The 14,405-nt window shown below is 37.9% G+C and overlaps 1 protein-coding gene across 6 annotated transcripts in view; it reads right to left on the reverse strand.

The window, feature by feature from the left end:
• Window positions 1–14,405, reverse strand: part of APP (amyloid beta precursor protein) — a 253,740-nt gene that overhangs the window by 52,278 nt on the left and 187,057 nt on the right. For all 6 annotated transcript variants that reach the window (XM_014859018.3, XM_014859014.3, XM_014859016.3 and 3 more), the window contains 2 exons: window positions 7,366–7,494; window positions 6,381–6,480 (listed from right to left, as the gene is read on the reverse strand). In XM_014859018.3, the coding sequence (XP_014714504.3) occupies window positions 6,381–6,480; window positions 7,366–7,494 (229 nt within the window). The remainder of the gene's footprint in view (window positions 1–6,380; window positions 6,481–7,365; window positions 7,495–14,405) is intronic.

Genomic DNA, 14,405 nt, shown 5'->3' on the forward strand with positions numbered 1-14,405 from the left:
AATGTATTTTCATGTTCTCATCCATAAAATGAGTGGCTCTATTTTGGAAGAGTAACTGTCTTGCTAAGAGGAGGACAAAGATATACATTTAGTGGTAGGGAAACAAACAGAGATCATACCTGACATTCAGGGAACAATACTGGCGAAAGTACGAGTAAAGAGCTCTGAGACTATTGTAAAACCAAAGGAGGAACACGTCTTTAGCAATTTATCATACAAATCAATGTTCTTGTTTTCAAATACTTAAATCAGCCATAAAATATAAAATCAATATACCTTTAAAAGTCATATCTTATGAAAAACAGAGAAGAGTTGAATACATGAAGAACTCTCTCACTTTATTTACTTTTATGACTTTTTTTGTTTCTCCTTGATGCCTTTCCTTGACTAACAAAGATACTTAAAATTCTCAGTAGTAATGAATGTCCCATTTTGTTGGTCTGGCAAGTGCTGTAAATATTCTATTTTAAACACACTACTTTGGATGCTTTAAATCCAAAAACCAATAGGTTTATTAGGGACAGAGAATGGAAACACTGTCTTCGAAATAAGCATGATGTACTTTTTCCCAAAGAGCAGAAAGTTTTATCAAGAGGCCATAGTCAAATTGTAGTAAAAAACGATAAACATTCTTTCCCCAGCATAAGTTTCTTGATCTCCAGCCACGTATTTCAACCCTACCCCTTTCACTGTGGATTTGTTCAATCAGAGATCCTTCCAACATCTGGTTTATAATAATTGATGTTTTTATTAATTCTGAACGCAAAAAAAAAAAAAGTAAGCAGAGTATGAAACAATTACGCCTTCCTTCTCCCTTTCCTTCCTACTGCCTTTCTCATAAATTGGTCATTCCAGCATTCTGTGAGACAGGCATCTCCGAATGGAAACCTACAATATTTTTACCCTTGGGGTAGCTGCAAAACGAAGCACTCCGATAAACAGCCTCAGTGCCAAGAGAAGGAGAACAGAATCCTTTGAGCACAGATTTAAGGAAGATTACCAAGGGCAAAAAATTCAATCATCTCTAAATAGCAATTTGACAAAGCAAAAGTTGAGCTGAACAAAAGAAGAGATGACGGAAGTCTGTCTTTTTGAAGGGTTAAAAGATGATTAAAACAATACGGACATTGAAGAGGATGCAAATTTTCATTAAAATAATGATTCCCTCATTTGTGGAACAAAAAATAAAGTGCTAAACAGCCATTTTAAATGAATAAGGGGATTTCTTTCCTCTACAAACAATGCCTTAAGCCTTTCTTTGCAAGAAAACTTCATAATTTGCATGTAAATAACTTTTTTTTAAAAAAAGGAAAATATTAAATAATAAATGAGTGTGCCTGGGAGCACGCACATAATAATTCAAATTGAATGGAAAAATTATTATAAAATAAAAGGCAAGCTTTTATAAAACAACTAATAGGGTAGTTTTGACAATTCACACTTATTGGTGAAGCACATGGAATAAATAGCCTCAGACTGTAGTTGACAAGACAGTCAAAATGGACAACATTCTTAGTAAATCAAATGTCAAAGTATGTGAATTGGGCAGATAACCAAACAGTGGAGTGTCATGACAATGATACAGGACAATGGTGTAAAATGTATTAATTACAGCCCTTAGAACTTGGCTTTATCCCTTATTTTGATAGCTTTGCCAACTGTACCCATTTTGTCAGCATGATCAATGACAGCTTTAGAGAATGCTGGGGTAGAAGGAAGAGATTTCTTTTGTGCAACCCTAGGCTAGGAGTTCAGGGAAGGTCTTCAGGGTTATGGAGGAGTCGCCTTGAGCAAGCTAAGTTAAGGAGCAGCTAGCTTGCAGCCTGAGGATTCGCTTCAACTTTGTCTATGATCACTACCACCTACAAAGTACCAGGTCCTCTGTCGGATTGCAAAGATACAACGATGATCACAACATGGCCTGGAAGAGCTCCGAGGACAGAGAGTTGATGGACATGTAAACAAATAATTAAATACCAAGTACAGTATGCCATTAGAGGTGAATACACACTGCCTTAGACACTGAGGTTAAGTAGAAGAAAATTCTACTTGAGAGAGGAGAATGGATTGCAGAGGGAGCATGAATTCTGGACTCAGGCAGATCTTTGCTTCAATTCCACTTTCCTCATCTTACTGCTTTTTTTCTTTTGTTTTGTTTTTTATTGTTTTTTGAGGAAGACTGGCCCTGAGCTAACATCCGTGCCCATCTTCCTCTACTTTATATGTGGGATGCCCACCACCGAATGGCTTGCCGAGCGGTGCCATGTCTGCACCTGGGATCTGAACCAGGGAACCTTGGGCCTCCGAAGCCGAACGTGCAAACTTAACTGCTGCGCCACCGGGCTAACATCAGCTTACTGTTAACGGCAAGTTAGTGACCTCTCTCTAAGGTTCAGTTTCTTCATTTGTAAATTGGGGGTGGTATCACTGAATTCACCAGTGTTGTCACTAGCTCATATGTTGCATTCATGTGAATTACAAAAAGCCCCGCTTCATGTGTCAGAGACCCAGTGTCAGAGGGATTGGCTCTATCAGTGGCATGTAGAATGAATGTCAGTTGTCACTCTAACACTAAACCACTGCCACATATTTGGTGGCCCTGAACCCCAAGGGTGAACTTTCATAAAGAACTTGGACCATCAACATCATCAGTAACATACACGTTAGTTTGCTACATAGCTGTCGCGCAAATGCTAGCTCTTCTCTCTTGTTCTCTATGCAAATTAGTCAAGGGTTTCTAGGAGCATGGACATTTCAGTTGAATATTGAAATGCTACTTTTCAAGCAGGGAAGAACCACGTGCAGGTGTTATTTGTATTTCAGCAGGGAACTCAGGCAGCCCTGAAGAGGAAGAATTTGGGGAGGAGGGGGCCATGGTGAGACAAGAGGCAGGATGACTAGTCAGGAGTCTAGGGAAACTCATGTGAGAGGGATAGGGCTCTGAGCTAAAACAGTGGACGTGCAGAGCAGGGATTCCACATGAATATAGGAGGCAGACTATACAGGACTTGAGATTGCTAAGAAGTCAGGGGTGAGGGAGAGGAAGGCAGCATGGATAAGTACAGGACAACTGGGAGAACCCATAACTGCGATTGTAAAAATGAGTAAATTTCAAGCAGGAAACCATGAATTCCTTATACACACTGATTGCAGCTTGGGAAATGTGTCAGAAACTGTGGAATATATCATGGAAACTCAGCAGATAGGCTATTAAAACTACGGATTTGGGATTTACTGGAGTTAATTATAGCAAAGTAGCATAAACAGATGGGATTGCTCAGGAAAGCACGATGGGTGAAAAAGGGCAGGGTGGAATTCACTGGCCTGATAAATTCCACGCTCTCGTTGGTCACACTTTACTGTTCTCACAACAGTGATGCCAATTGCCACTTTCACCTTCCTTCTAGTGTGGCTAGCTTCTTCCTCATTTTCATCCACAATAGAGAATTCTACCCTTACGAGAGCAAAAATTAACTGAAGCAGATACACCTGTGTCACTAAAGATACCGGCAGTTCCCCACACTGGTGAAAACCCTTCATCTCAAGACCACCTGTCATTCTTATTTAATAAAACTATTTTATTTTTCTCCAAATGTTTTACTGCATTAAACACACCCTAGTTGCCCACATTTATAAACACAAACTTTTTACAGGCATGCATTTGTAGGTAGTTTCTGATCTCATCCTTTTCGTATCCTTATTTGCACCCAACTGATTCCAAATCTAAGGGCTGATTATACACAAAAAGGAAAATAAATGCAAATCAGACTAATAACAAAGCATTCAATTAGAAACTATTAAGATGCACAAGATATACACTGGAAGAAATCCATGAAGATCCTATTTAGAAAGTAAGCTGGGAAACAATTTCTGTTATGGAAAACTTCAAACATATACAAAAGTAAAGAGAATACCACAAACAACCCCCATATACTCACCACAGCTTAAACAATTAGCACCCACGGCCAATCTTGTTTCATCTCTATTCCTGCTTTGAAAGTGAGTTATTTTTAAACGTCCCTTCAAATGAAGAGCAACTAGAGAAGACAACTAAGCTCAACCCAGAAAAGCCATTCTCCCCAGTGAGTTCTCTCTGTTTCAGCTTCGGGGTTAGGAGCCCAAATGGTGCACGGGCCTAATTAACGGAAGTTCATTAACCCAAGTTTCTCTTTCTATAGGAAACCGTCATTTAAAAATGGAGGCAAAGATTTTTAAAAGATTATCTTTCAGAATTTGGTATCCAGTATATTTAGAATCATAGAAATATTTTAAAAAATAACGTGCTCTTAATCCAACATAATAGATGAGCTTTCCTTTTTTTTAAGAGAAAATTCCATGGTTCCAATTCTCTGAATATCTTCCCTGTCACTGAGATTTGAAGTTTACTGTGTTGCCCTATTCTTGGGCATTTTGCAGCATTCAAGATATCTGAATCACCATCTGGTGCTGTGAAAGTGTGACTCATAAGTGGCCACTGTTTTCAGTAGGATCTTGCTGAATAAAACGTTCTGATAATTTAACTAGAAAGAGTCAACCATAATTACTGGGTGAGACTGAATTATTGGTCATCAACTTTCTAGTCCTTTGCAAGGGCTCTATAGTTTGGTCTTACTGACAAGACCTCAATTGAAGTTGCACATGAAAATAAGCTTGATAAGACAGCTATAAGCAAAAATACATTTATCCAGAAGATCTGAATTTCAGTTCATTGAGAATATGATGATTTCTTTCATTTTGTCCCTTCTACAACTTTTTTGGAGAATTTTCTTATACTTATTTAATATACATTATTTTAAAGTTTCCTTACTAATTTAATTTCTATCTTACAAATATATCTAACAAGTATATTCATTTCTTAAAGAAACTTTAATAGAGGGAAAGATTAATTGGAAATCCCGTCTTCAATCTATGGTGTAGACTAAAAACGCTACTGACTATACTATGCTCATAAGATCTTGCTCAACATCTAGCTCTCCCTTTAAAATAAAAGCTTAGGAGACACACGAAATTTCTTTTCAAAGCATGCAGCCTAAAGTCTACTTGATTCCATCCATTAATACACAGTACGGAACAGAGCATCATCACCTGGTACGCGCTTAATACTTGAGAATACAAACAACACTCACAGGCAGTGTTAAGTTAAAAAAGAAGGAGTAGGATAACACTGGCAGAAAATGTAAAAAGCAAACCAAGCAGTGTTTCGGGCACTTGACAAGTGGAATTCCTATAACGGGTACAGCCATTTCTAACATCCCGGGTGTTCTGATTTCAGATAACCTGCATCTATCTCCAACCCAATCAATGAAGGGTGGGGTTCGTTATGGGGAGGGATACACCACAAACATACTGCTTATCTGCTGACAGTTTATGCACCATATCTCCAGTACACACACATTAGCTTTATGTTCAAAGATTCACTAGCATAACTGTTAACTGTACTTTGTGAGATACAGGCAAACAAATATGGGCAATTTGGGGGTTTACAGAGAATTATGTTATGCAACACTTCATTCCTTTTCCAAGAAAAAGAGAAAAAGGAGAACTTACTCATATGAAATATTAAAGTTGTCATTAGGAAAACTAGGGACACAAAAGATACTGGGCAACAATGTCAACGTCAATGTCCTGGTTTTGATCATGGATTACAGCTAGGTAAGTGGGAGATGCGTACACTGGACTTCTCTGAATTATTTTTCCAACTTCTTGTAAGTGTATGATGATTTCAAAATAAAAGTTTAATGAAAGATAGTGGGCACATATTTAATTAAGTTTCAACAACAGAGAATGCGCATGGCTGTGGGGGGGTAGGGGAATCAAAGAAATTTGCGACTTACTGAATGTAACAATAACGTCAGTCAGAAGTCACAGTTTTGTACTTTTGCTGTGCTACTTCAGATATGTGTGACATGGGCAAGTAAGTCACTTAAACTCTAAGTTTGAGCTCCTTCCGTGTATAATGGGGTATCATGCCACTCCTCAGGTTATGGGAATAAAGAATTACAGGATGAAGGAAGGGTTGTTTTTCTTAAACTGTAAAGTACCAAAGCATCATAAGGTGAAATGTATAAGACTGACTAAATTAGAAGAAAATTGCTGACAAGTACAATCCAATAACAAGTGGCCCATTATTACACAAGTACACCTTGTGTCAATCTGCGTCCCCCGAGTCTTATAAGTATGGATAGTTAAGAACAGATGCAATTGCCAAGGTCAGACCTAGTGCCATTCCTCTAGAGTTTCACTTAAAAGGGCATCTGTTCTTTTTCCTTCCACATGTTAAAACACTGGTGATTCCTGATGCAGACGAACTCACTTCTCTGATTTTCCCCCACAGGAGAAAAATGTGTATATGTACAGCATCAAAAGAACAGCCTACTCACCAACTTCATCCTGAATCTCCTCAGCCACTGCAGGTACATTGTAGAGCAGGGAGAGAGACTGGTTCATGCGCTCGTAAATCACACGGAGGTGTGTCATAACCTGCGTCAAACGAGGACAGTTCCAGGTAAACCATCTCTGGAGTAAGGCTAGTTATTTTCCTCACCAAGCACTGCAGACAGATACAAACTTCCAAAATAAAACTGACAGAAGTGCCGCTGGAACTTTTAACCTGAAAGGGCAGTCTTATTTTTCTTGTTCTCTCATTTTTTTCCTCTCTAAATTAGAAGCTGCTTTCGATTTCCCATTATATTGTATGCTTGTAACTATAAAGTATAAAGCTAATTAAAAACATCATTTCTGCCCAACTTTGATTCCTAATATTGAGGCTTCCTAAAATAACTACTGATGATAAATATATTTCTTTGCAAATTTAACAATAGATAGAAACATATTTTAATTTGACTAGATATTTCATGATATATAGATAGAGAGATGTGTGTGTGTGTATACATATATATTTTTCTATTCAAGGAAATGTAAAAGTTCAGATTTCCAGAGGTAGATCTCAAGTTTCAACCTTTGGGAATGAAGGAGTATAAAACATATTATTATGGGGTTTCATTTAAGTTCACATTATATCCAAGTATTGGAGTAGCGATGCAGTTTATGATTGCTTGTTACAATTTAGTTGAACCAATTTTAGAGGTTTTGGTTTATACAACTTTTGTTTTATTTTAGCCATCAGAGTTTTAAATGGTTCCTTAAGAATCAGTAGCCATAGACCCTTAAGATTTTTATATTCCTTATTATTTTCATAACTCAGAAAATGCCAAACTACATGTTGCTCTAAGATAAGCCTTTGGAATTTACCAGGTATTAAAGATCTCTTGCTATAGAAGTATAACACCCATAGCTACTCTAGGATAGCTAAAGATCCAACTCAAAGCCCAGGGACACTGGGCTGTCCACGCTGCCGATGATTACCTGGGACCGGATCTGAGCAGCTTTCTTTGGATCCACCATGCGTACATGTTCAAAATGCTTTAGGGTGTGCTGTCTGTCTTTCTGTTCAGCACGCACATACTTCTTCAGCATATTGAACACGTGACGAGGCTGTGGGGAAAAAGGGCAAAAAATGCTTTTAGGTTTGTGCCCAAAATTGCTTCTTTTGGTCAGAGGTCCCATGGATCCATCCCTTGATGTGAAAGCATTGAGTCATCTTTTTGCAATTCTCCCTTCTAACCCAATTCTCCTACTCCTTTCTTAATGGGTAATTACTTAGTCACTTGGCCACTTTTTACTTCTACAGGAGCATTTAGACTCACATATATAATGACTGTTCTCCTTCATCAACGTTTTCCTTTTAAATAGTGGCATTCCACTCTAGAAGGAGAGGTGATTTTGGATTTGTCAAGTTTAAGTTAGGTCCTTCCCTTTTTTCACCCACATATAACAGCGTTATATATAAGACCGTATTTCTACATGCACAGTGTTAATGGTTATCTTAGCAGTCATGCACACAAATAAACCCATCATCAGTAGCATACAACAGTATAACAATCAAAATGAGAAAAATAATAGGCAATTTAACCACTACTAATTTGTAGGCCAAGGAATAAGTGATAAGCGATAAGAGACATTTTATTTTCTAGGAGAAAGACCAAGGCGAAACTGTAGTTATTTTACTTTGAAATTTAATTAAATTCTTTCTACGCCATCAGATTCTAATTCTCTCAGCAACAATTAAGCTTTTTCTTAAGTGCATTCATTTTTTTCTAATTGGTTCCATTTCATTTTTATTCCAGTCTTGAGGACATTCATTTTAATAAAAAAGGACAAAGGCTCCTTTGTCTTCCACAATTCCATTGCTATATGCATTCTACTGTGTGATTTTGTAAAATGATTTCCAAAGATACACATTTCTTCTTCATTAAAACAAACAAAAAATCAGCTGTGGAAGTTCATGTCAGAATAGAATTTTGGCCATTTGGGCAAATCTAGTTATTATGAATCTACGAGTCATGGACACCTTGAAAACCAGTTGGAAGGTAGAGAATTTATTCACAGAGATGGAGGGTGTGTGTGTGTGTGTGTGGGGGGGGGTCCAATATTTTATAGGGTGTCCCTCCACTTCTCCTTTTGTTTAACTTACAGGCCACCTCCCTGCCATCCCAGGCGGAAGTGGTTCCCTTTCTCTGCGGTCCCATGAAATGCTATGCAAATCCCCATTATTGCACTTAACACAATCTATTAATTTATTTATACTTCTGACTGTCCTCTTCAACTCTGAGATCCCTGAAGGCCAGATTTGGTCTTTCTTATCAGGAATCACACAGGACACAGTGCCTGACTCAGAAAGGGTGATCTGTACTTGCTTGCTTTCTGCCCTTCACAGGCCACATTCTCATACTTCAGAAAATAAATAAATACCAAAAAAAAAAAAAACCCAAAACCTGCATTCATCTGCCTTATCTATTTCTTTTACCCTAGAAGATAGGTCCTTCTCCATAATCTCAGAAAAAGTAGACATCACAGCTTGCAATGTAGCTTTTGGCAGTACATCATTATAATTCTCATTTGTGCTAGGAAATCTGGCTGAATCTACAAATGAGAGAATGGTGTTTTAAATCTTGAAAGAAGAGTAGAGAGAGAGAGAACAACTGACAAGCTACATCTATAACATATATATTTAAAAAATGATAGGTTTATACACACTAATTTAAAAACGTAATTTTTAAAAGGTCAGAAACTAAAGGCTGCCTATTGTTGAACGCGACAAATATTTTATATGCAGGATGGTACAATCAGGATATTACATACCCCTGATGCTTGCTCCTTGTTCAACACCAGCCTAAAAACTCCCTCTAGTTCTATTGCAATTATACTTCCAAGGTTGGAAACAGAAAGGGTTGCGACTAATTGCAATTATCCATGATGTCCCTGTCCCTTACTTGTGCAGCTGACTGGCTTAATGTGCTTTTTTAGTTGCTCTATTTCATTTTTCTCTCTTGAAAAGGCTTTATTGTTTTGAAGAAAAGAAATTTTTTAAAGAGCTCATAAAAGAAAAAGTATTTCAATGAAAACATAGGGTACTTTTCATCATAACTTTCTTTTCTTCTTCTATTTTTCGTGTTTTTGCAGATAATCACCTATGAATGTTTCTATAAGGCATCTTATCCTAAAGGATTGTCACAACCAAGTGTGAGCATCAGAATGTAATGGCTCCACACTGGCCTTGGCATTACTGCATTAAGCTAAATCTTAAATTACGGAATGGGGAGGTAATTTCTCTTAAGTAACAGCTGGGTCTCCCTTTTTCTTCCACTACTCCTACAAACAGCATAAATTCCCATGTGCTGATTATTAACATAAACATCAATTTTAAAATGAACGAGAGTCTCAAAATTATCTACGCCTGCATTTTCTCACCTGCAGTTCAGACAACATTATCTTTCATATAGAGGACATGGGGATAAAAATGTTCTGTGTTAGTTACCCAGCATAATGCTTAGTCCATAGCAGGTACTCAGTACACATTCATTTCTTCCACTCAGTCCTCGCCTCCAACATTCTCCTGCCTTTTCTTCCCTCTAAGCAGTAACAGTTCAAATTTATTGACTACTCACATGAACGAGATCATGTTTTAAGTGCTTTATGCATGATGTGGACAGATTTTTGGGATCCCTCTTCCTGGTCTAACTGGCAAATCTAACAAGTAAACTGCACAGGCTTTATGTGAGTATAATAAAATCCACGCTGTTATGAAGCAGCTGCGAAGGCCATCTTCAGCCTGTGTCAAAGGACCTTGCATCCCCACATCTCATGACGAAGATGCCAGCCGGACAGATCCACAACAGGAAAAGATATAGGGTACCTGCTCTCACATTTCCCAGCTGCATTTCTTAGAGATCGAGGGAATAATTAAGGACCCTGGTTCTTACCTCCCTTCACACACAGATATCAGCATCTCCGAACTTGTTTGATGTATAACCAAGGAATTCTTGTTTATGTTATCTTCAACGTGTAATCTAGAGAAAAGCCCAGATGTTCTCTATCCCTTTTTTTATTGACATATAGGAAATCTAGCTGTAAGTCTTTTTCTTTTCCTCTTCCCTGCACATGCACTGTTTTGTGGAAGAGAGATAAGCTGCACTTAACCTCACACCCCTCCGAGCAGCTCCATCAGAGCGCTCTGTTGAAAGGTTTTCCTGGGGTTTGAACTCCTCTCGCTGATTACTGAATAAACTCCTTCACTAATATCACCTAGACTCTTTATTTCAGCCGACAATAACAACTCATAAGTCTTCCTACCAACCTTATGACAGAGGTACAGCTGCTCTTCCCACTTCACAGATAGAGCAAACGAGGCACAAAGGAGGTTGAAGGCTATGTAGCTGGTGACTCAGCGAGTTCCAGAGCTAGTCAGGGGTAGAGCAAGAACGGATAGTCCAGCTCTCAGGTCCCACAGCCCATTGTCCCAATCACTGGGTGACCCTGCCTTTCAAGGAAACTCTACAATGGACCAAGGTAAAGACAGTTCTACGCAGTAACTTAGAGAGTTGAAAACAGAAAGAAATGACTGAATGGTTAGAAAAGAAACTCTTCCAGGAGTTCTCGCCTGAATTTCTAGCTCTTACAAGCTCAGACAGTACTCTTTTGGGACATGCTAATATCTGCTTTTTCAATTGTGCAGAAGACCCACCAGATTTAGCCTGTTCAATCTCTCAATTACTGTCCTTGGTTTTTGGCACTCTGCTCTGCTTTAGCTCAAATGTCAGATGTAGGGAGGAGAAATAGCAAGATAGGAAGGGACTCCGTTAATCTGTTTAGGATTACTGGAAAAAGATTAAAGGTATTAGTGAAAAGTTGGGCTTTTGTGACACACATGGATTCTGGTTCTAAATCCATGGATAATTAAATAGTGAATGTGTTCATATGTTTAAAATTGCTTATGTCATTTAATACCAACATTTCTTTATAAGCTTCAGAAATGTATTCCTAACTTGCCCCACAGAATCTCTGGAGCTCGACAATGACACAGGAGCACACAAGGCTCTCATGAGCCCCCAGGCCTCAGCCTGGCTTTTGTGCTCTCTACCAGGGAACAAAGCTCCTGCAAGAATAATGAGTCCTAGGAGGCCAGAGTAAGCTATGACCTCATCATTGTTTATGTGAGCTCAGATACACACTGTGTGCGCATCTATATAAACAGAAGTCTTTTCTTCCTAATGGCGATGCCCCGGGACATGAGATAATTCAGGAAGACATTACAGGGTCCCTCAATCAATGAATTAAAGGGTTCTGCTTCGTTGATTTATTCATGTAAACACATTTCTAAGAATCATTCTTAGAAATGAAAAAAAAATTAGATTAGCTCTTATGTTGGAGTAGGCAGATACACCATACCAAATAAAATGGCGGTTACGTCTACACTTCTGAAACAAAAACTACTTTTAGTTAAGGAGGAAAAACAGAAAACATTTCCCTGTGCTTTTATGTTTTCACTTGCATTAGGTTAAAAAAAAAAAAGAGCCCTGTGTTTGGCATATGGTTCGTGCATATTTAATTCAAATAAAGAAATAATTGCCTTTACAACTTCTGGCCAGAATACAAAATTCCCAAGGTTTAAAACCAGTTATTTCTAGAGCTGTATCCTGTACCACAGAATAAAAGGGAATCTCATTTAGGGAGTTTTATTTCATTATGCTATCACAAAGATGAACTTCTTAAAATTTTAATTAAAAACACAGAAACATTCATACAGAAATGACTGGAAAAGAAATTCCTGGTATCCCTATGAAATATGCTCTCTTAAAAGTAACTGCTATTTCTATTTCACAGTACTTATATTTAAGACAGGATTATTCATATGGTTAGAAAAATAAGCATAAGAATTCACCTGCTCATCATAAAGATACTAATAGTAAGTAAAGATTAAGAAATGTGTTTAACTTCCATGCATATAATTTCAGTCATTCTCAAGTCTTTACATCTTCTGTCACTAGTAACATTTGTTTTCCTGCCCAATTTCCCTGATTTCATAATTTTGATATTCTATATATTAATACTACAAACCGTTTATAGTGGCTTTGGATGCCAATCTTATTAAAATGTATAGCAAAAAACAGAGACAACAAAAGGAAAAGATCTGTCCCAGGGGGAATAATTATATCCAATCCTTTTTACTGTCACTATTGTTTCTGAAAGAGTGTTTAGCCTGTAATTACAAAGTATCTATTTGCATTGGACGTGGCAGTTTTCAATTTGCACTCAATTCACTTCACAATCAGGCTGTATTATATAAAATCATTTCCAAGAGAACGTTCTTAAAGGATTAAGAGTAGGTATTTCTAAAATGGTTTAGACTTAACCAGAAAATAGAAGACTTACATTTTGGAAGATTAACCATTTTCCCCTCTTGGAAAAGAGTATAACATACCTCTAGCTGCTGACACAGTTCCTGGCACAATTTGGTTGCTAAACAATGTTTGTTAATTAAATTAATGAATAACCTAGAGCTGAATATAATTTAAGAAGTAGTTCCAGCAGTACAATATATCCTTCACGGGATCTGAGTTGAAAATAACCATCTCTCTACTAAGAAGAGATGCATTCCCAATTTTCCTGAAATATACTGATTTTACAACTCCACTTGATCTATTCATCCAGACGGCTTGGATCCTTTAGGGAGCTGTTTTAATGGGAAATACCTTTAGAAAATTTTTAATAGACTCTACAGCATGTTCAAACTAGCATCAATAAGAAGATTCATTTAACTAATTTCAAAAGGTGCCATGGTTTGGGTTTTGCTGTCAGGTTAATGTAGGTAAATTTGAAGTAAATTTCATGGCCTTTCCCTTAGAAAGTAATTTAAAAAAAATTAATTTCCCCACTTTTCATATGTATTGCCTTTTTACTCGGCTCTTTCATGCAGTCTCATAAATTTGGTGTCCCTGGACTTAGGATCAATCACACATGTTTGACTGACTCAATGCCAATCACGTCTGAATGTGTAGCTTTTTATTCCCCAGTTCACGTGAGAGGTATCTTAAAACTTGACTATTCAGCTGTATTGTCCCACTCCATAGCTTTATGCTCCATCTAGAAATCTGGCAACTTATCATAATAGACACTTGTGCCTTAAACCACTTCCTGATGGGAGGGAATGATCTGTCAAGAGCTGTTAAAAGCCCTGGGCATAACCCTGCCAAGAAGAAGGAAGTAAATGAGTCGTTTTATGGGGAGCACCCGAACCTCTCCAGGTCACAAGGGACTTATTCAGAAAACCCTTTCCTGGAGCATTAAATTGCACCCTTGTGGTTTCCAACCCTGTGACTGGGGAAGTTAATCACCTATCAAGAAAAAGCAATTCTCTCTGTTTTCACAAATAGGTTCATGGCCATTATTTTCACAGTTCCACACGTTAGATTTCAGGAAATCTTGAGCATTCAGATGCAGAATGTACAAAAATCCCTGTGTGCAGATTTAAAAAACACGCTTAAGAGAGTTAAACCCCTTTCTGCTTGAGATGGTCTCGGTTGAGTTTATTTTCCATGTTGGCCCCAGCATTTCACACGCTCCCTTACTGCTGCAGGAAAAATCTGAAAAAAAAATTGACATTCGGGAATCTTCCATGGGAAGCTTTGGATCCAGCTGTGTTCATCTTTAAAGCTAGGAGTTGAGCTAATTTTTAAAGTCCACTGCAAAATTCATCCACATTCCTTTCTTTAGAAGAGCACACAAATAATTTTTGTAGTTCAAAATGAGTATGAAGGCAAAGGACGATTCTATGCCAATTTGAACCTAGAAGTCTTGAGGGAGCAACAGAGAAAATGACAGTAGATTCTTGTGCCTGCCCCCATTCAGTGTTTCTCAAGGTTTGATGATGTAGCTGCCTCTCCATTCCTTCCTAGCATATCCAGATTACTACTTGGCTCCAGCTTTGTGTTGTAACAGAACACAGCAGCATGGAGGCAAATCTAAATTTATCCCCCATCCCCTCTCTCCTCCACTAGGAAGCAGAT

This window comes from Equus asinus, chromosome 18, assembly GCF_041296235.1.
Source record: "Equus asinus isolate D_3611 breed Donkey chromosome 18, EquAss-T2T_v2, whole genome shotgun sequence".
In the NCBI taxonomy this organism is placed as follows: domain Eukaryota; kingdom Metazoa; phylum Chordata; class Mammalia; order Perissodactyla; family Equidae; genus Equus; species Equus asinus.